This window comes from Ascaphus truei, chromosome 1, assembly GCF_040206685.1.
Source record: "Ascaphus truei isolate aAscTru1 chromosome 1, aAscTru1.hap1, whole genome shotgun sequence".
Taxonomy (NCBI): domain Eukaryota; kingdom Metazoa; phylum Chordata; class Amphibia; order Anura; family Ascaphidae; genus Ascaphus; species Ascaphus truei.
Window position 1 is genome coordinate 224,273,588 of NC_134483.1, and position 23,347 is coordinate 224,296,934.

The 23,347-nt window shown below is 53.9% G+C and overlaps 1 protein-coding gene across 4 annotated transcripts in view; it reads left to right on the top strand.

Annotated features, from left to right (window-relative positions):
• Window positions 1-23,347, top strand: part of MCC (MCC regulator of Wnt signaling pathway) — a 366,135-nt gene that overhangs the window by 215,335 nt on the left and 127,453 nt on the right. For all 4 annotated transcript variants that reach the window (XM_075601563.1, XM_075601553.1, XM_075601572.1 and 1 more), the window contains one exon: window positions 11,286-11,399. In XM_075601563.1, the coding sequence (XP_075457678.1) occupies window positions 11,286-11,399 (114 nt within the window). The remainder of the gene's footprint in view (window positions 1-11,285; window positions 11,400-23,347) is intronic.

The window sequence follows — 23,347 nt, forward strand, 5'->3', positions numbered from 1 at the left end:
TAACCTACAACATTGATGTGCAAACTGGGGGGGCGTGAGATTTTTTTTGGGAGGGGCGCGGGCGGTTGCAGAGGTCCCGCACTCTTCCCACAGGCATTTAAATGCCGGGGGACCGCGTGAGGCCTCTGCAACCTCTAGTTACCGAGATTCAGCCGGGTTCAGGACGCGTGACCATGGCAACGCGGTGTCATGCGACGCCACGGTAACATGACATGAAATGACGCCACGGGTGACCTGACGTCACACGACATCCGCAGCATCATTTGGCGCTGTGCCGAGGTAAGGGAGGCGCGACATCGGAGGAGAGCAGGCAGGCAGTGGGGGGGGAGGCGTGCAGCAAGACAAGTTTGTGCACTCCCCTGACCTACAACATCCCGGCTTCATGATCACACAGATAGGGGCGAGAGACCGGGGCTTAACCTTTAATCTGCTGGTCTCTGGGCCCTATACCGTCACAGTATATTCTTAAAATGCTTGTTACAGCCTAAGTTTTCTGAAGCCAAGACTAGGAAATTAAGTCAATCTTTGCTCAAGAAACCTGCTATTGATAGCACAGTGCGTTGCAGGATCCTTCAGCAGCGGTGTGGAGTTCTCATTGTAAATGTAGCACAGGTTTAGTTTCATGATAAATGCACATGTTGGTGTCTCTGGGCGGTTTCCCTGCATGTTTCTTGTTCACTTTATCCATATCACCGGACCCATCATTTAGAGTTTCTCTTCAGTTTGTCATCTCCCAATATCTGCTCAATAAAAGGCAACGTATTAGAGACGCATGTCTCTGCCGTTAACACTGCGGTATTGGTATTATCTGCAACACATTGCGCACCACTTTAAGACAGCAAATGTACGAGTCACCACGCATAGACTCCCCTACCATTTACAAGGGAGTAGTCTATAAGGCTATGTACTGTAAGGCTGCTCAGTGGCCAGTCAGATACCACACTCACTGTTTCTGTTCCGTTTTTATACATTACTACATGGCTTCAGTGTGTCAGTCTGCTAAATCACTCAGGGACTACACTCCGCTGACTGGCAGATGTATTTAGACTCCTATCTGTATATACTGTAGGAATTCACAGGTTTTTTGTACTTTTTATTGGTCAGATTTATTTTAGTGTGAGTTGACATTAAAGCAGCAGACCAAGCAATATCATACAGTACATGTTTGTTTTTGAAGTGAAACTTCTTTAGTGGCACCTATTCTGATAGAGTAAAACGGGAGAGTTGGGGGCGAAATGTGAAACGGAAGTGACGTCACGGCTCCCCCTCCCCCTGCCGCCACACGCCTGCTGTGACATGCGGCGGCGGCGGCGATAGCCGCCGGCGCCGCTCCTAATGGCCGCAGCTTCCCCCACACACCCGCTGTGACATGCGGCGCCGGCGGCGATAGCCGCCGGCGCCGCTCCTAACGGCCGCCGTTACCCCCATACGTCCGCTGCCATGGGTGTAGCAAGATGGCTGCCGCAGAGCTTCCGGTGCTTTTGACTGAAAGGTGTAGCAAGAAGGCAGGCGCGGGGATTTTAAATCAGTCACTGGTGTGGGCCAAGTGGACTCAGTGAGCAGCTGCTCAGCATCTCTCCTCCCTCCGCTTCCCCTTCCCTGTGTCCCGCTGACTGAATAACACCCTCAGAAGCGTCCTCATCTCACCCGGGGGCGGCGCTCATCATCATGGGGACGGCTGTGACGTCACGCAAAATAAGGCGGGCTCTGTCACTCCATAGCGAGTGGAACTGCTCCAGTAACGGGAAGGGGGGGGAGTTGAGTGCGCAGCACCATCAGAAGGGGCATCGCTGCAGCGCTCCCCTCCGAGCCGGCTCGAGCTAACTATGACGCGCTGCCCCCCTCCCCCCCTGCCTCCATGCCGCGATCTGGTAGAAATGGGGTGGAGGGAGAGAGGAGATTGCTGAAAGGTGCTGGGGACAGGAAAAGGTGCTGGGGGCAGGATAAGGGTGCTGCAGAGAAAGGATAAGGGTGCTGGGGGGAGGACAAGTGTGCTGGGGGGGGGGGAGACTGCTGAAAGGTGCTGGGGACAGGAAAATGTGCTGGGGGCAGGATAAGGGTGCTGCAGAGAAAGGATAAGGGTGCTGGGGGGAGGACAAGTGTGCTGGGGGGGGGGAGACTGCTGAAAGGTGCTGGGGACAGGAAAAGGTGCTGGGGGCAGGATAAGGGTGCTGCAGAGAAAGGATAAGGGTGCTGGGGGGAGGACAAGTGTGCTGGGGGGGGGGAGACTGCTGAAAGGTGCTGGGGACAGGAAAATGTGCTGGGGGCAGGATAAGGGTGCTGCAGAGAAAGGATAAGGGTGCTGGGGGGAGGACAAGTGTGCTGGGGGGGGGGAGACTGCTGAAAGGTGCTGGGGACAGGAAAAGGTGCTGGGGGCAGGATAAGGGTGCTGCAGAGAAAGGATAAGGGTGCTGGGGGGAGGACAAGTGTGCTGGGGGGGGGGAGACTGCTGAAAGGTGCTGGGGACAGGAAAAGGTGCTGGGGGCAGGATAAGGGTGCTGCAGAGAAAGGATAAGGGTGCTGGGGGGAGGACAAGTGTGCTGGGGGGGGGGGGAGACTGCTGAAAGGTGCTGGGGACAGGAAAATGTGCTGGGGGCAGGATAAGGGTGCTGCAGAGAAAGGATAAGGGTGCTGGGGGGAGGACAAGTGTGCTGGGGGGGGGGGAGACTGCTGAAAGGTGCTGGGGACAGGAAAATGTGCTGGGGGCAGGATAAGGGTGCTGCAGAGAAAGGATAAGTGTGCTGGGGGGAGGACAAGTGTGCTGGGGGGGTTGCAGGACACAGACAGACATACATTGACTGACACACTGACACACTGACACACATACACACACACACACACACACACACACACACACACACACACTGACTGACATACACACACACACACACACACACACACACACACACACACTGACTGACACACATACACACACACACACACACTGACTGACACACATACACACACACACACACACATACACACTGACACACACACACACACACCCGCACACACGAGGAATTCACACTTAGTGCAAATAGCTAATACAGGCGATGTGTGCAGAGCACGCGCATTCTAAGTCAAATTTATTTGCGTTTTGTCAATGAAATTGTATTTTGATTTTTAATTAAAACATCACCAACACAAATACAATTTCTGTGACAAAAGTCAAAGAAGTTTCACTTACTATGCGCGTGCACAGCACACACAGCTTTTTTTTTTAAATAAATTAGTTCTGTACTATGAGAAAATATTTGTAGCATTTGTTTTAAACAACTCTAAATGCCATTTTTTTTGTATTATAATGTAACTAGTATTTTTTGTTTCTATAGCAACCATTTACAAACTCACATCCCCTTCCTCTTCTGACACACCCCTTTTTGATCCATGCCCTCTCTTGTAGTGCACCAATTGTAGCAAGTGACTGTCTGGTCACAGGATCTTACCCACATAACTGTGCATCTTTGGTCCTCTTCTGCTGCACTCTCTTTATTTGTTATTTTCTGTTCTCATAAAAGAAACACGTTATTGCCGCCCACAGTATCCCGCATTTATCTTGGGGACACATCCCTCCTGGGAGTGGTAGGAGACGAGGGCTATAACATGGATATTCTTATTCAACTGCCAAGATACAGTAATATCCTCATCATTACGACACACACTGATGAATGGGGCAGCAAGCCTGTATAGAGCACACATATCTATTTTTACAACCTGCATGAGATGGGTATATAGTACGTGTTGCACTCCAGCTGTTACTGAAAAGAATAGATCCCTATCTAATTAAGACCTAGACCCCACATAAAGTGGCTCTAATCTGTTTCTGGTCTTACATTGACTAAATAATCTGGGCATAGGACAATTTTTTTAATGGGGTGTTGGAAAGTTGGAGTTGTATTATTTGGATTTTTGTTTTAATATTCAGTAAGTTATTTGAATGACTTATATATTGGATGGGGGATCTGTGAGTGTTTATACAATGGCCTTTTCTCTGTTTAAAGTGGTCAGTGGTACCTGAACTGTTCTGATGGTAATTTAGGGCTGATTAAATAGATTTATGCGCATGGTTGTTTTTAATAGAGTAAAAATTGTTTAATCCCCTGTACTGCAATCTAAGGAGGCCGAGTGGTCCTTGTTTAATCCCTTGTGCGCAATCTAAGGAGGGCTGAGTAGTCCTAGTCTGCCGTCAAATTCTAAGGTTCTCTTTACTGCAAGATTTTCTAGCAACGGGTGGCAAAGCAGTACATTCCTGTCCTTTCCTGCAGTAACTTGGGTTAAAGAACATCTTGTGTAAATGTGAATATTAGGATGTACTCATCAGAAGTTTTGTACTGCTGCTGTGTCCCTTCAACCCGCACACAAGCCTCTATTACTCTATCAGCACCTGCTAATTGCACTAAACAACTGAATGTAGAATAAAGTGTTGAGCGTACATCAGGGAGTTATATCCTTGACTAGTACTTTGTTTTAATTCTCCTTTTACTTGTTTACAATGACCTATTATTGTTCTGAACATGATGAGAAACCAATGCAGGCTCGCTGCTATGTCCTTCACTGGAATGTTTTAGACATTGAATAGTTCCTACCTGTCTAAGCGCTTGTTCTTTCTCAGCCTTTCGATCTGCGACAGGGCTGTAATTTTTTAAGGTATTGCAGTTGCTGTCAGTGAAATGGCCTGCGACACTGCATTTCATTAACTGGTCTATAAAAATGCTCTTTTCCACAATATGATATACAGCAATAAAACATTAATGTAGTCATAAACCCAAGCAAGTCACATTATGGGAGAATTTATAGAATTTAGAAATGGTACTAATATTTTTGCCACGGGTCTTAATGAGACATTCTTATGAGAACATCTGGTGATTTTTTTTGGCTTGCTTGAAAAGGTAAAATCCTCTTGTTTTCAGGCTATTCATGGACTTCCATCATGAGGACAATGTTGTTTAGGACAAAAATGACTTGCTACAGTAGCATACAATCAGTGAGTTAAATCTTCTATAGTGATATCTTTTTAAAAAAAAAAAAATGAAAATAATTTTCAAGTTGTCTTATAAATATTTGTGGAGTTAGTAGTACAGTAATTTGAATTCCTCCTTGTCTTGTTTCATGCTGCAAACAAATCACTGCTCCAATAGATGCACGAATCGGATTACATTATCATTGTGTCACAAGACAGCATACACTGTCCTCTCACGCCGTAAATGATTATTTAAAAACAAAAAACGATTTCATATTGCAATGCCTGGGTGTTAAATGCATCAGATGTAAAGCTGTCGCTTTAAAACCATACTCATTGTTACTAGCCAGGGTGTGTTACTAGCCAGGGTGTGTTACTAGCCAGGGTGTACTGTACCTTGTTCGCCTGTGCTTCACAACTGCTACATTCCAATGATCAACTTTTGCATCTTTAATTTGTTAAAAATATATATATATACAAAACCTGTCATGAAACGGTCACACAAGTGACACTGCTTTTTTAACCAAGACTAGAGAGCTCTGCTGTTTTTTTTGTTGTTTTTTTATGTTGAATTTTTGCGAGCCAGGCAAAGTTTGCTGTTACTGTATGTATTTTTTATTTTTTGTGTGTGAAAACCTTTGCAAAGTACATTTGAATACATTTGCACGGTCACCTGACAAAAATATGGCATTTCTGCACATTACCAAACAATCTCATAACATTAAGAGGAAAACAACCCCCCAAAAAAAGTGTGCAGTACGTTTGAAGACGTGCGACCTACTCTAACCCAAGATCTGGGAATCCTACATTGTACGTTTTGCAATAGAAATACGTTTCACTGCGGTAATTAATGTATCTACTTAACTGTAGAAGGTTCCTGTGACGCTGGGATTGCTTGTAACCCGGAACAGCATAGGGGCTACAATAATAATGTGCAATAAACTTGACACACACCTTCCACAAGTCATCACAGGGTCCATCTTTCATGACTCCCCTGTACCATTATGTATTTTATTTCTTGGTCCTCCTTCAGTATCACCTCTTTGCATAATTCATTGTAACAATATGACTGCGGCCATCAGCATTTTCATCTTGGACAAACACCAAGACCAAGGAAGCACTTAAAATGTTTGGCAATGCTTCCACAGTGGGAAAGAGCAGAGATTCCAGTGTGTATGTCACAGGGCTATGAACCAGGAAATGTGATATCTGGGCCTTCTCCGAGTCACCTTGAGCACGTCTGTGTTCAGAGTACGGAATTAACACCATCGTCGTGTGAAATGCTTGGTTGTATAATGAGCTATCTGCCTTTCCTGCAGTGTGATGATGCTAACAAAAAGTTGGTTTGCTAAGAGAAAAGCATATTTTTGTTTTTGGTTAGTAGCAAATGAAAACTTAATAGCAGCAATTAATGGTTAATTATTGCCTTTCTGATGTAATGTTATTTTATTCAGTGTTCCATAGGGGATACATTATGCTGGTATACCTTATCTTTGTTCTTATTCCTAAAGAGGTGCAATCTCTGGTGGATCCAGTTCATTTTAACACCACTTCATATAAACTGACGTGGGTCCATGTATCAAATGCTCCTGGATACAACACTTTGGCAAATAATTGTATCAGATTTATCAGAGAAGAAATTACCATTGCTTTCAGTGGGATTTTTTTTCTTCATGAATCTGCTGTAATTGAACCATTTTGACCACTCTAAGGCTTTGATACATGGATGCTGTTCAAAAAGTGGCTTCACATCCATGGTGAGTGGGTTTTGTGTGCAACACCTACCTTCCCAGATGAGATAAAGCTTTAATGTCCTATAACACAGATACATCATGAGCTTTTAAGATGTCACTTCTGAGTTTAATGGCAATAAGGCACTGCAGAAGCTTGCGTAACATTGAATAATAGCCTCTAGAGGGGTGAAAATAAAAACCCGACTTCTGCATTTCATCAGGACTTTACAGGTAGAGAGGTAGCTGTGGGGTGAAGGCGGGGAACGAGAGGGAGAGTGTGTACCTTCCCAGAGTGGCCGCCTCCTGTCGCGTTGCCATGGTGACTGACGTCTTATGACGCCACGTAGTCATATGACGCCGTGTTGCCATGACGCTGCCGGAGGAGGGCCGCTCGTCAACATAAGTCCCCTTAACTTTTTTTTTTTTACAGGCGGGGGCCCGCTGCCAGCATGCCGCCTTGGGCCCCGCCAAGCTTAATGCTGGCCCTGCCTCAGCCACCTGTGCTGAAGCAGGCATATCCTGAAAACCTGACCTGTTGGGGGAGGCTTGAGAACTGGACTAGAGCAGGCGTGCTGTAGAACATATACGTAAGACATCTTTCCATGGTGCTCTGTGATATGTAGATTTTCAGTGCTCAATATCAGACTTAGTGGATGTCGGTGTAGCAAAGCACTGCTTCCATTTTGCCCCACATTAGTGATTAGGCGTTTGGCAGGTCAGCAAGAAATTAAAGATATGGCAATGTTTAATGGTAAATAGATTTACATGTTAAAAAGTAAAATAAAAAGTGCTTATACTGTTATATGAGTTGTGTTTCAACCCCTCGTCACGGGAGACCAGGCATTTACACCTTTATACCGGGATCATATCACTGAGCAAAGCAAGATGATGAAATACATTTGTAATTTATTCACTTAAAATAGGCAAACACACAATGTTGCACAAAAGGCAGACACAAAGCACACTTACTTGGGTAACAAAACTACACTCTACTAGGTGCAGGAACTTCAACATCCAGAAGTTTACTCCCAATAGTCTTGGAACTGCAAAGATTCCAGGCAGATTTTGCTGAAGCAGAGCCTTGCCTCATTCTTGCTGGAAACTGGAACAACTTTAGAATCTTGAGAGAATCTAAAAACATGGGAGAAAGCTAAAAAAATCTGAGCTGCGTAAGGGGTTTTAAACCCTCTCCGTTTCATTCACAGAAATCTTACAGCCCAATCAAACAGCCTGAGAAATTTCTCAGCAACCAATCTGAGACAACCCAGTATCAGAAAACAGGGTTTCTCAGAAATCTTAATGAACCCAGGGGTGGGTGAAATATGGCCCCTTTCCCCTTGCTTCCCTTTATGCCACCCGCAGTGCCAGGGCTCCAGCCAGGCTGGGGAAAGCAGGTTGATATGTAAATCGTGCCTCTTCATCTGTGGATGTGGACACTAGCTATCCTGCCCAAATGGTCTTCACACATCTGGCCTTTCCAGCCCAGACCTCTGAGTGAGACAGAGTGGCACCAACTTGGTGCAATGCACAAGCATATGTTTCAATACACTTTGCTAATAAAATATACCTTACACTTTAACAATCCTAAGTCTTTCTGGTTATGGGGAATAGAATAGGAAACTGCACGTCATTTCCCCCTAGCCATATTCCCCACACGCACTTTATAATAAACTTAGTACGGATTCTAAGGCCGAGTCCATAGAAGGACAGGCCGCGCTGAGCCCCTGCATCCTCAATGAGGATGCCTTGAGAGGGGGCTCACGCGAGCGTCTGCAGGCGTGCTGACGAGTTGGATTTTTCAGCCAGCAGCCAAGCTGTTTTTCAGCGCACTGTCGACTGAAACCATCCAATCAGCGCGGGCGATTGGCCCAGCGACGTCACTGCCCCGCCTCCCTCAGTCTCCCCCCGCCTTCGATCGCGCCCGCTGACTCGCCTGCATGGGCACGAAATCGCGCAGATTTCAGCAGGCGAGCCTCAGCGTCAGCGCGGCTCCGAACTCCTCACCCCTCTATGGCCCCAGCCTAAGAATCCCCTCACAACCTTAGATGATTGGAGTACCTCACAATCCCTATACTGGTTTCTGGGTGTTCCCATTAACCTAGGGACCCCTTGACTGTTTCAGGGACACCTCTCATCCCTATGCCCCTTTTACCTTTCTGGTCTGTGCTGAAGCAGGGAAACCCTGTGCTGAGTCGCACAAGTCCTTTCAAGGGGAGATATTACAGGGACCATGTGTCTACATGCATCCAGGCATCCGACCTGATCCTTGGTAAATTTTTTGGGGAACCAGCAACTCTGGGACATATCTATATAGATACAATCTGCCAACACTTTCCCAGCAAAACCCCCCTTGAAACTCATACCACAGCCCCCTCTGCTTGCTGGCACTCCTGGAAAGGTAAAAACACATTAAATACTTTATTACCGCACAATTACAGGTTATGCATATACAGCACTGGGTCCAAGAGCTGACACTCTATAAACCCAACACACGGACCAGGGGTAACCAAACGGGCTTAAACCTTTATTTGATAGCCTGGCTACCCCCTACTGTCACACCCCTCAAATGCAATAGTTTTATCCCGATCATTCTTCTCTTCTAATTGCTAGCTTGCAGTGAATCTGTTTTCAAGCTGTGTTATGTTTAATATGCCATAACAGCAGAGAAGATGATTTAACTATGGGATAGGTGGGATATGTCTGAGGTAGAAAGCTAAGTGGTTGGAATCGATCAATGTAACTGCAGCCTGTGGGATGTAATTTCATACTGCTTTTGTATGCATTAGTACTAAAATATTATCCAGGGACCAGGACACGGTACTGAGGTTATACACAGGCTGGGCTCGCCCATAGATAATTTAAGTAATGTTTTTGCAAGTACAATATTACATTATATTACAGCCCTCCAGCAGTTGTGGATAAAATAACTTGCACAGTGAACCACAGTTGCAGTGCAGAGAAAGCGCTAAGCCATGTAAACCCTTCTGTTCCATTCTAATTATTCGTTGGTTCTAGATCTGTCTAATAGCTTTGCAAATGTGGACTAGAGAGAGTATAACATAAAGTAGCACATAAAAAATGTTTCACGTACTGAAAAAAGAATGAAGCAAATACATTTTTCAATGTTAAAGTGGTCAGCAAAAGCAGACAATCACTAAGGAATTCACAGTTAACTATGTCAGTGGTCTAAGCTCAGTCTTCAATGGCCACCATCACACAACTGATTTACATCTAGGTTAGTTGTATTGTATGTCTTTATTTATATAGCGCCATAAATGTACATAGCGCTTCACAGTAGTAATACATATCATATAAATAACAAATAATATAAATAACAGATCATGGGAATAAGTGCTTCAGACATACTGTAAAAGTAACATTAAGGAAGGAGTCCCTGCTCCGAGGAGCTTACAATCTAATTGGTAGGTAGGGAGAACGTACAGAGACAGTAGGAGGGACAGTTAGTTAAGTCCCTTTACTTAACTAAGTAAGATAGGCACCCAAGTAAGGATAGGGTTGCCAGGTGTCTTCTCCAAAAATACTGGACTATATGGTGAAAGGTGCGTCAGGTCACTATGTCCAGGGAGGGAAATACCGGACATATACATGTTCAGTATTACAGTACCTCTCATTTTTTACTGGACAGAGTATCCAAATACAGGACAGTCCAGTTCAATACCGGACACCTGGCAACCCTAAGTAAGGAGTACTATTTTTGATCATCTCACCTGTGAAAATCTGAATCTCGGATATATACAGTATATATAACAAAATAAATGACGATGACACAAAATAATTTCAGGGGTCTCGGGCCACCGCAGGAGCTGCACAAGTTATCCAACTACAAGGGGCGAACTCTCAGAAGAACTTCTACCAGTAAATGGGCTAAGAAACGGAACATGAAAGATATCGGTTGCAAATATCCGGCCTGCATTTAAAAGTAATTGTTATTAAATGTGCTATTTTTAGAGGCACTAAAAAGGAGTTGATGTCAGAGTTTTTCCGAAGTGGAAACGGTGCAATCTCCCAGTAAATATGATCAGTGGGAGAGGAGAATGAAAGGCAGTTTGTGCCAAATATCCGGGCAGTGGTCAAAGCTGGGGTATTCCTGGTTTAGAAACAACAATCCCCATTGTCTCATTTTGTCTTAATCCAGGGGTGCTCAATGCCAGTCCTCAAGCCCTCCCCCTAGAGGTTAGCTTTTCAGGATATCCCAGCTTCAGCACAGATGGCTCAATCAGGCCCTGCTTCATCACAGGTGGCTCAATCACAGGCTCAGTCTTTGACTGAGCCACTGATTGAGCCGGCTGTGCTGAAGCTGGGATATCCTGAAAATCTGACCTGTTGGGGGGGCTTGAGGACTGGCGTGGAGAACCCTAGTCTAATCCTACACTATAGGTACTCTCTTGTCATACGTACTCTTTTGTCATTATCCTCTCTCCCACATTGTACTGCTCAGCGGAATATGTCGGCGCCATACAATATAAAAGATAGCAGTATTACTTTATACCGCTTAGTAACGTCGCACAGTACTCTTTCTGGGACACAGTAACAGGAGCTGCACCTTCAATTGATATTTATTTTTCTTTCAGCTCCACTTAGCAGCCCTGGCTTCTCTGAAGGGAGACATAGTGGAGGTGAACAAACGTCTTCAGCAGACGGAGCGGGAGCGGGAGATGCTAGAGAAGAAGCTTGCCAAGTCGCAGGTAGGAAACCTCTCCTCATGTCGGTGACCTTGAAGTCAAGTCAAGGACACGTGCTCAGGGCATCCGCCGCCCCTAGACTCTAAGCTGTGGCGGCCACTTCCTTGCTGCCACCCTCCTTCTTTAGAATCGCAGCGTCAAATGGCTCCGCGGACGTCACCAACAACGTCATGACATCATTTGACACTGCCATGGCAACGAGAGGCTGTGTCATGTCACATTGGTGATGTCCACGGCGTCATTTGATGCTGCAATTGGAAAGGAGAAGCAAGGAGGAGGCAGCCGCCACAGCAAAGTGCCTTCCCATTAGGCCCAATTGACCTGAGAGCGCTGCAAATGTATATGGGGGGCGGGCATTTCTGCCGCTCCAGAATTTTGCTGCCCTAGGTCCGGGCCTAGTGGGAAATTTGCCACTGATCGTGACCCCACTAGCGATCACAGCCATTTTACCATCATTACAATAGGTTGTGAAGTTTCTCTGGGAGAGGCTTGTTCTGTTTACTTGCTCTATGAAATCTCTCACAACACTGGTTATGGGAAAGGTCCGAAGCCGGTTTTGCTGGAAGTTCACACCTAGCAGTTTACTACTAATCACATGCAAATTTAATGTATACAGTTTATTTTTCTGAAAGCTGTATATAGTTGATTGAGGATGAGTTTATTTATATATATATATATGAACAACACAGACAAAGTGTGTTGTGTCTTTAATACATTTGTTATACTTGTTTACACCAGAGTGCTTTACGTGGGATACTTTGTTTTATATATATATATATATATATATATATATATATATATATATATATATATATATATATATATATATATATATATATATATATTAAACACACAAACCCAGCAAGCTCAAACGCCCACACCCTCCTAATATTGACTATATGTAATGCCACATAGAGTGCAACTGGGCTGTGGCACATGAATATAGGAAAACACAGGGGGTGCCCAGTGCTACATCTTAATGACAAAACATACATACATTATATATATATAATTTTTTTTTTTTTTTTTTTTATATTTTTCCTTTTTTTGTGTGTTCGGCATCTGTACTTGTATTTTTACGGACCTTCACAACTTGATAATGACGGTGTTTGGATATCGCCAACATTTACAATGTTGATCACTGATATTCACCAGTAAGTTTGGCAGGGGAGATGTTTGAAATGGCCAGAGTTCGCTTGTCCTACGTTCACACAAACTTTTAGTAAAAGTTAGGAAGTTCAAGAGTATTGTATTGAAACGTTTACCTTTTGAAAGTTTGGTTTGAAATTTGCTAATTCACACGTCAATTAAGCTTTGAAGTTTGCCAGACCAGTTTCCCTGAAATAAGCAAGGATTGTCAAAAACTTTGCACACACAAATGCGAAATTGGTTAATTTTGTACATTCATGACGTTAATGGTCTCACAAATTGCAAGTTGTGCCAATAACACCAAAAGCTTACTTATAAATTACATTTTCCCACCAAGTTTGCCAATTTCGTCAGCATTTTTTTTTTACAACATTTTCTTTGCGTCATTGGGGACATTTTTGAAGATTTTGTTAACTAGTTTCACAATTCAGTGATTTTTGCAAAGCTCTTGGAGAATGTTGATAATGCTTTAAAATGTTTACAAGGAATAACCGCAAAGAATGAATCAAATTTGAACTAAAAACCTCATAATAATGCCGCTCTTACACAAGGTCGGCTTTTTGTTTTTATAATGGAAAGGGCTACTTGGCCCCGTCATTTCTTGTACATCGAGGCCTGCGATTTCTTCTTGTTACTGTACGACTCATTCAATTAACATAACATGGCAATAACGACCCATTGCTGTTTATCTATCATCAAAAGGGCGGATGCAGTGAAGAACCCTAGTAATATCTGAGAGATGCTGTCATGGTGTAATTATCGGTGATGACAACCTTGGGTTTTATAAGGAAGTGAGGTGCCACAAGGGTGTGATGGAGATAAAGCAATGCAAGGGTTTGGTTGCGATCAGGTAGCACCCACCGTAGGAAGCTTCAGGCGTCATTCCCATGAATGATTACAGGGACACAATCTACACAAACTATCTTATTTACTGGCGCTCCTTTAGTCAGCTGACCTCTGAATAAAAACTGTGGGCAGTCACCAACCCAGTGTACTGTATCTTATACTATGGGGACCATCTGGTGCACACATCTGATAAAGAAGTACAAATACAGAAATGCTTCGAAAGCATGTTTCATTCATTCAAACTGCATTGTTAAACTGAAGGAAGCCGTTGTGATGTGGGATGTTTTCAGGCTTCTATGCCTGAGCGCGCAGTGCCGCGCTGTTACATGGATTGGAGTGGTGATAAAGGGGAAGGGGGAAGCACTGGAACGCCGTCTGTGTCCTTTTTGATGGTGGTTTTGTAGTTTTGATAATATCTTAATAAATTGAGCGGCACATTACACGTGATAGACTGTACACGCTGATTTTATTCGGGGCTCGTGTGTAACGGAGGAAATGATGCACCAGTGATTTCAAACCTGCGGCGGTGGCAAAATGGGAATCAGGGGTGTAACTGCATTTTTGGGCCCCCCCTGCAAAAACGTTGAAAGGGCCCGCTAAACAAAAAACACAAAGTACATTTTGTTACCACCGCGGTCCCCATTTGATAGGCATTGGGAGCACCCCTCACAGTCCCCCTTGTTATCCTCACACTCCCCCCACCCTGACTGTCCCCCTCTCTTCCAACGTGTTTCATTTTCTTTCTTATTCTTCCTCCGTCTCTCTCCCGCCTCTCACTCCCCACCACCTCACACTCTTCCCCGCACATCGCACAATTCCCCACATGTCACACTCTTCCCCCACACCTTGCACTCTTCCTTCCCCCCCCACCTCGCACTCTTCCTCCCCCCATCACCAACGCACACTCTTCCTCCCCCCCCCCCCATCGCACACTCTTCCTTCCCCCCCCCCCAACCTGGCACTCTCCGCCCCCTCCGTCGCATGCACCGCACCTCCCCCTTCCCCCCCACTTACTTGGCACTCTCCCTCCCCCCCCCCCACTTTGCACTTTCCCTCCCTTCCCACTTGGCACTCTTCCTCCTCCCCCACGTGGCACTCTTCCTGCTCCCCCACGTGGCACTCTTCCTCCTCCCCCACGTGGCACTCTTCCTTCTCCCGCCCACCCGGTACTCTTCCTCCCTCTCACACCTGGCACTCCTCCCTCCACCCGGCACTTTCTCTCCCTCCACCTGGCACTTTCCTTCCCTCCACCTGGCAATTCCCCCCCCCCCCACCTCGCACTCTTTCCCCCCCCCACTCACTCTTCCTCCCCCCCCCCCACCTGGCACTCTCCCACCCCCCACCTGGCACTCTCCCACCCCCCCTCAGGGCACTCTCCCCCCCCCACCTGGCACCCTTCCTTCCTCCCCCCCACCTGGCACCCTTCCTTCCTCCCCCCCACCTGGCACCCTTCCTTCCTCCTCCCACCTGGCACTCTCCCTCCCACCCCACCTGGCACTCTCCCTCCCCACCCCACCTGGCACTCTCCCTCCCCACCCCATCTGGCACTCTCCCTCCCCACCTCACCTGGCACTCTCCCTCCCCCCCCCCCACCTGGCACTCTCCCTCCCTCCCCACCTCACCTGGCACTCTCCCTCCCCCCCCCCACCTGGCACTCTCCCTCCCTCCCCCCCACCTGGCACTCTCCCTCCCTCCCCCCCCACCTCGCACTCTTCCCCCCCCACCTCACACTCTTCCTTCCCCCCCACCTGGCACTCTCCCACCCCCCCCCCTCAGGGCACTCTTCCCCCGCCCCCACCTGGCACCCTTCCTTCCTCCCCCCACCTAGCAATCTCCCTCCCACCCCACCTGGCACTCCCCACCCCACCTGGCACTCACCCTCCCTCCCCACCCCACCTGGCACTCTACCTCCCCCCCCCACCTGGCACTCTCCCTCCCACCACTTGGCACTTTCCATCCCCTCCCACTTGGCACTCTTCTTCCTCCCCCATCTGGCACTCTTCTTCCTCCCCCATCTGGCACTCTTCCTCCTCCCCCACGTGGCACTCCTCCTCCCCACGTGGCACTCCTCCTCCTCCCCACATGGCACTCTTCCTCCCTCCCCCACCTGACACACGCCTCCCTCCACTTGGCAATCACCCTCCCCCACCTCACACTCTTCCCCCCCCCACCTCACACTCTTCCTTCCCCCCCACCTGGCACTCTCCCACCCCCCCCCCTCAGGGTACACTTCCCCCGCCCCCACCTGGCACCCTTCCTTCCTCCCCCCACCTAGCACTCTCCCTCCCACCCCACCTGGCACTCTCCCTTCCTCCCCACCCCACCTGGCACTCTCCCTCCCACCCCCCCCCCTCACCTGGCACTCTCCCTCCTTCCCCCCCCCACCTGGCACTCTCCCTCCCTCTCTCCCCCCCCCCCCACCTGCCACTCTCCCTCCCTCTCCCCTCTTGGCACTTTCCCTCCCCTCCCACTTGGCACTCTTCCTCCTCCCCACGTGGCACTCTTCCTCCTCCCCACGTGGCACTCTTCCTCCTCCTCCACATGACACTCTTCCTCCTCCCCCATGTGGCACTCTTCCTCCCTCACCTGACACACGCCTCCCTCCACTTGGCAATCACCCTCCCCCACCTCGCACTCTTCCCCCCCCCCCACCTCACACTCTTCCTTCCCCCCACCTGGCACTCTCCCTCCCCCCCTCAGGGCACTCTCCCCCCCCCCCCACCTGGCACCCTTCCTTCCTCCTCCCACCTGGCACTCTCCCTCCCACCCCACCTGGCACTCTCCCTCCCCACCCCACCTGCCACTCTCCCTCCCCACCCCATCTGGCACTCTCCCTCCCCACCTCACCTGGCACTCTCCCTCCCCCCCCCCCCACCTGGCACTCTCCCTCCCTCCCCACCTCACCTGGCACTCTCCCTCCCCCCCCCCCACCTGGCACTCTCCCTCCCTCCCCCCCCACCTGGCACTCTCCCTCCCTCCCCCCCCACCTGGCACTCTCCCTCCTTCCCCCCCCACCTGGCACTCTCCCTCCCTCTCTCCCCCCCCCCCCCCACCTGCCACTCTCCCTCCCTCTCCCCTCTTGGCACTTTCCCTCCCCTCCCACTTGGCACTCTTCCTCCTCCCCACGTGGCACTCTTCCTCCTCCTCCACATGACACTCTTCCTCCTCCCCCATGTGGCACTCTTCCTCCCTCCCCCACCTGACACACGCCTCCCTCCGCTTGGCAATCACCCTCCCCCACCTCGCACTCTTCCCCCCCCCCACCTCACACTCTTCCTTCCCCCCACCTGGCACTCTCCCTCCCCCCTCAGGGCACTCTCCCCCCCCCCCCACCTGGCACCCTTCCTTCCTCCCCCCACCTGGCACTCCCTCCCCACCCCACCTGGCACTCTCCCTGCCCACCCCACCTGGCACTCTCCCTCCCTGCCCACCCCACCTGGCACTCTCCCTCCCTCCCCACCCCACCTGGCACTCTCCCTCCCTCCCCCCCACTTGGCACTTTCCCTCCCCTCCCTCTTGGTACTCTTCTTCCTCCCCCATCTGGCACTCTTCCTCCTCCCCCACGTGGCACTCTTCCTCCTCCTCCACATGACACTCTTCCTTCTCCCGCTGACCCGGTACTCTTCCTCCCTCCCCCACCTCGCACTCTCCCTCCCCCACCACCTCACACTCTTCCCCCCCCCCCACCTTGCACTCCCCCCACCCCCACCCCTCACATTCTTCCTTTCCCCCACCTGGTACGCTTCCTCCCTCCCCACCTGACACACGCCTCCCTCCACTTGGTAATCACCCTCCCCCACCTCGCACTCTTCCCCCACCACCTGGCACTCTTCCTTCCCCCCCCCCCCCCACCTGGCACTCTCCCAACCCCCCACCTGGCACTCTCCCACCCCCCCTCAGGGCACTCTCCCCCCCCACCTGGCACCCTTCCTTCCTCCCCCCACCTGGCACTCTCCCTCCCACCCCACCTGGCACTCCCCACCCCACCTGGCACTTTCCATCCCCTCCCACTTGGCACTCTTCTTCCTCCCCCATCTGGCACTCTTCTTCCTCCCCCATCTGGCACTCTTCCTCCTCCCCCACGTGGCACTCCTCCTCCTCCCCACGTGGCACTCCTCCTCCTCCCCACATGGCACTCTTCCTCCTCCCCCATGTGGCACTCTTCCTCCCTCCCCCACCTGACACACGCCTCCCTCCACTTGGCAATCACCCTCCCCCACCTCGCACTCTTCCCCCCCCACCTCACACTCTTCCTTCCCCCCCACCTGGCACTCTCCCACCCCCCCCCCCTCAGGGCACTCTTCCCCCGCCCCCACCTGGCACCCTTCCTTCCTCCCCCCACCTAGCAATCTCCCTCCCACCCCACCTGGCACTCCCCACCCCACCTGGCACTCACCCTCCCTCCCCACCCCACCTGGCACTCTACCTCCCCCCCCCACCTGGCACTCTCCCTCCCACCACTTGGCACTTTCCATCCCCTCCCACTTGGCACTCTTCTTCCTCCCCCATCTGGCACTCTTCTTCCTCCCCCATCTGGCACTCTTCCTCCTCCCCCACGTGGCACTCCTCCTCCCCACGTGGCACTCCTCCTCCTCCCCACATGGCACTCTTCCTCCCTCCCCCACCTGACACACGCCTCCCTCCACTTGGCAATCACCCTCCCCCACCTCACACTCTTCCCCCCCCCACCTCACACTCTTCCTTCCCCCCCACCTGGCACTCTCCCACCCCCCCCCTCAGGGTACACTTCCCCCGCCCCCACCTGGCACCCTTCCTTCCTCCCCCCACCTAGCACTCTCCCTCCCACCCCACCTGGCACTCTCCCTTCCTCCCCACCCCACCTGGCACTCTCCCTCCCACCCCCCCCCCCTCACCTGGCACTCTCCCTCCCCCCCCTCACCTGGCACTCTCCCTCGCTCTCCCCCCCCCCACTTGGCACTTTCCCTCCCCTCCCACTTGGCACTCTTCTTCCTCCTCCACATGACACTCTTCCTTCTCCCGCTGACCCGGTACTCCCCCACCTGGCACTCTCCCCCACCTGGCACTCTCCCTCCACCTGGCACTCTCCCTCCCCCACCACCTCGCACTCCCCCCCCCACCTCGCACTCCCCCCACCCCCACCCCTCACATTCTTCCTTTCCCCCACCTGGTACTCTTCCTCCCTCCCCCACCTGACACACGCCTCCCTCCACTTGGCAATCACCCTCCCCCACCTTGCACTCTTCCCCCCCCACCTGGCACTCTTCCTTCCCCCCCCCCCCCCACCTGTCACTCTCCCAGCCCCCCACCTGGCACTCTCCCACCCCCCCTCAGGGCACTCCCCCCCCCCCCACCTGGCACCCTTCCTTCCTCCCCCCACCTGGCACTCTCCCTCCCACCCCACCTGGCACTCCCCACCCCACCTGGCACTCTCCCTCCCTCACCCCCACCTGGCACTCTAGCCTGGCACTCTCCCTCCTCCCCCCCCCCCCACCTGGCACTCTCCCTCCCTCTCCCCCCCCATTGGCACTCTTCTTCCTCCTCCATCTGGCACTCTCCCTCCTCCCCCACGTGGCACTCTTCCTCCTCCACATGACACTCTTCCTCCTCCACATGACACTCTTCCTCCTCCCCCATGTGGCACTCTTCCTCCCTCCCCCACCTGACACACGCCTCCCTCCACTTGGCAATCACCCTCCCCCACCTCGCACTCTTCCCCCCCACCTCACACTCTTCCTTCCTCCCCACCTCACACTCTTCCTTCCCCCCCACCTGGCACTCTCCCCCCCCCCCACCTGGCACCATTCCTTCCTCCCCCCACCTGGCACTCTCCCTCCCACCCCACCTGGCACTCTCTCTCACTCCCCACCCCACCTGGCACTCTCCCTCCCTCCCCACTCCACCTGGCACTCTCCCTCCCTCCCCACCCCACCTGGCACTCTCCCTCCCTCCCCCACCCCACCTGGCACTCTCCCTCCCCCTCCCCCCCCACCTGGCACTCTCCCTCCCCCCCCACCTGGCACTCTCCCTCCCTCTCCCCCCCCCCCCACCTGGCACTCTCCCTCCCTCGCCCCCCCCCCCACTTGGCACTTTCCTTCCCCTCCCACGTGGCACTCCTCCTCCTCCCCACCTGGCACTCTCCCACCCCCACCACCAAGCACTCTCCTCCCCCCCACCTCACATTCCCCCCACCCCCACCCCTCACATTCTTCCTTTCTCCCACCTGGTACTCTTCCTCCCTCCCCCACCTGACACACGCCTCCCTCCACTTGGCAATCACCCTCCCCCCACCTCGCACTCTTCCCCCCCACCTCACACTCTTCCTCCCCCCCACCTGGCACTCTCCCACCCCCCCCTCAGGGCACTCTCCCCCCCCACCCCTCAGGGCACTCTCCCCCCCCCCCACCTGGCACCCTTCCTTCCTCGCCCCACCTGGCACTCTCCCTCCCTCTCCACCCCACCTGGCACTCTCCCTCCCTCCTCACTCCACCTGGCACAATCCCTCCCTCCCCCACCTGGCACTCTCCCTCCCTCCCACTCCCCCACCTGGCACTCTCCCTCCCTCACCTGGCACCCTCCCTCCCCCTCCCGGTACTCTCCCTCCCACCCCCTCCCCCACCTGGCACTCTCCCTCCCCACCCCCCACTTGGCACTTTCCCTCCCCTCCCACTTGACACTCTTCTTCCTCCCCCATCTGGCACTCTTCCTCCGCCCCCACGTGGCACTCTTCCTTCCCCCGCTGACCCGGTACTCTTCCTCCCCCACCTGGCACTCTCCCTCCCCCACCACCTCACACTCTTCCCCCCCCCCCACACACTTCACACTCCCCTCCCCCACCCCTCACATTCTTCCTTTCCCCCCACCTGGTACTCTTCCTCCCTCCCCCACCTGGCACTCTCCTCTGTCCACTTGGCAATCACCCTCCCCCACCTCGCACTCTCCCCCCCACCTCACACTCTCCCTCCCACCCACCTGGCACTCTCCCACCCCCCCTCCTGGCACTCTCCCACCCCCCTCCGTGCACTCTCCCCCCCCCCCCACCTGGCACCCTTCCTTCCGCCCCCCACCTGGCACTCTCCCTCCCACCTCACCTGGCACTCTCCCTCCCCACCCCACCTGGCACTCTCCCTCCCTCCCCCTACCCACCTGGCACTCTCCCTCCCCCCCCCCACCTGACACTTTCCTTCCCCCCCCCACCTGACACTTTCCTTCCCCCCCCACCTGGCACTCTCCCTCCATTTTCCCCCCCCACCTTGTACTTTCCCTCCCTTCCTCCCCCCCCACCTTGCACTCTTCCCCCTCACCTGGCATTGTTCCTCCCCCCCTCAACCCCCACCTGGCACTCCCCCTCCCCCCACCTGGCACCTTGCCTCCCTCAGAATCCCCCCCCCACCTGGCACTCTCCCTCCTCCCACCTGGCACTCTCCCTCCCTTCTCCCCCCCCCTCACCATGCACTCTCATTCCCCCCCCCCCTAACCACCTGGCAGTCTCCCTCCCTCCCCCTCCCACCACCTTGCACTCTCCCTCCCCCCACCACCTAGCACTCTAACCACCTAGCACTCTCCCTCCCCCCCCCCACCACCTGGCACTCTCCCTCTCCCTCCACCACCTGGCACTCCCCCTCCCCCCCACCTGGCACTCTCCCTCCCCCCCACCTGGCACTCTCCCTGCCTTCCTCCCCCCCCCCACTTTGCACTCTTCCCCCTCACCTGGCATTGTTCCCCCCACCTGGCACTCCCCCTCCCCCACCTGGCAAAAACCTGGCACTCTCCCCCACCCCCACCTGGCACTCTTCCCCCCCCCCACCCACCTGACACTTTCCTTCCCCCCCCCCCCCACCTGACACTTTCCTCCCCCCCCCCCCACCTGGCACTTTCCTCCCCCCCCCACCTGCACTCTCCCCTCCGTTTCCCCCCCCCTCCCCACCTGGCACTCTCCCTCCCTTCTCCTCCCCCCCCCCCACCTTGCACTTTTCCCCCTCACTCTGGCATTGTTCCTCCCCCCCTCAACCCCCACCTGGCACTCCCCCCTCCCCCCACCTGGCACCTTGCCTCCCTCAGAATCCCCCCCCCCCACCTGGCACTCTCCCTCCTCCCACCTGGCACTCTCCCTCCCTTCTCCCCCCCCCCCTCACCATGCACTCTCATTCCCCCCCCCCCTAACCACCTGGCAGTCTCCCTCCCTCCCCCTCCCACCACCTTGCACTCTCCCTCCCTCCCCCCCACCCCCTAGCACTCTCTCCCTCCCCCCCCCCACCACTTGGCACTCTCCCTCTCCCTCCACCACCTGGCACTCCCCCCTCCCCCCCACCTGGCACTCTCCCTCCCTTCCTCCCCCCCCCACCTTGCACTCTTCCCCCCTCACCTGGCATTGTTCCTCCCCCCCTCAACCCCGCCACCTGCACTCCCCCTCCCCCACCTTGCACCCTCCCTCCCCCTCCCCACCTGGCACTCTCCCCACCACCCCCACCTGGCACTCTTCCCCCCCCCCCTCCTGGCACTCTCCCTCCTTCAGAACCCCCTCCACCTGGCACTCCCCCTCCCTCCTCCCACCTGGCACTCTCCCTCCCTTCTCTCCCCCCCCCCCTCACCTGGTACTCTCACTCCCCCCCTCACCACGCACTCTGACTCCCCCCCCCAACCACCTGGCAGTCTCCCTCCCCCTCCCACCACCTAGCACTCTCCCTCCCCCTCCCACCACCTGGCACTCTCCCTCCCCCTCCACCACCTGGCACTCTCCCCCCCCCCCACCTAGCACTCTCCCTCCCCCTCCACCACCTGGCACTCTCCCTCCCCCTCCCCCACCTGGCACCCTCCCTCCCCCTCCCCACCTGGCACTCTCCCCCACCCCCACCTGGCACTCTTCCCCCCCCCCTCACCTGGCACTCTCCCTCCTTCAGAACCCCCCCACCTGGCACTCCCCCTCCCTCCTCCCACCTGGCACTCTCCCTCCCTTCTCTCCCCCCCCCTCACCTGGTACTCTCACTCCCCCCCTCACCACGCACTCTGACTCCCCCCCCCCAACCACCTGGCAGTCTCCCTCCCCCTCCCACCACCTAGCACTCTCCCTCCCCCTCTCCACCACCTGGCACTCTCCCTCCCCCTCCACCACCTGGCACTCTCCCCCCCCCACCTAGCACTCTCCCTCCCCCTCCACCACCTGGCACTCTCCCTCCCCCTCCACCACCTGACACTCTCCCTCCCCCCCACTGCACTCTCCCTCCCTCTCCCCCCCCCTGGCACTCTCCCTCCCTCTCCCCCCCCCCCACCACCTGGCACTCTCACTCCCCCCCTCACCACGCCCTCTCACTCCCCCCCCTCACCACGCACCTCTTACTCCCCCCCTCACCACGCACTCTCTCTTTGCCCCCCCCCCTTAACCACCTGGCACTCCCTCCCCCCCCCACCACCTGGCACTCTCCCTCCCCCCACCACCTGGCACTCTCCCCCACCCCCACCACATGGCACTCTCTCCCCCCACTCTTCCCCCCCTCCCTCTCTTCATCCCCCTCCCTCTCTTCCCCCCCCTCCCACTCTTCCCCCTTCCACTCTTCCTCCCATCCCACTCTTCCCCCTCTCCCCACTCTTCCCCCCTCCCACTCTTTCCCCTCCCACTCTTTCCCCCCTCCCCACTCTTTCCCCCTCCCCCACTCTTTCCCCCCTCCCCCACTCTTTCCCCCTCCCCCACTCTTCCCCCCACTCCCCTCCCCCAGTCTTCCCCCTCTGACACTTCCCTCTCCTCCCCCACTCTTCCCCCCCACTGTTTCCCCCCCTCCCCCACTGTTCCCCCCTCTCCCCACTGTTCCCCCCTCACACTCTTTCCCCTCCCCCACCTCTTCCCCCCTCCCACTCTTCCCCTCCTGACTCTTCCCTCCTTCCCACTCTTCCCCCCCACTCTTCCCCCTCCCACTCTTCACCCCCCTCTCCAAAATTTCCCTCCCCCACCTACTATTTCCCCCCCACTCCACTCTTTCCCC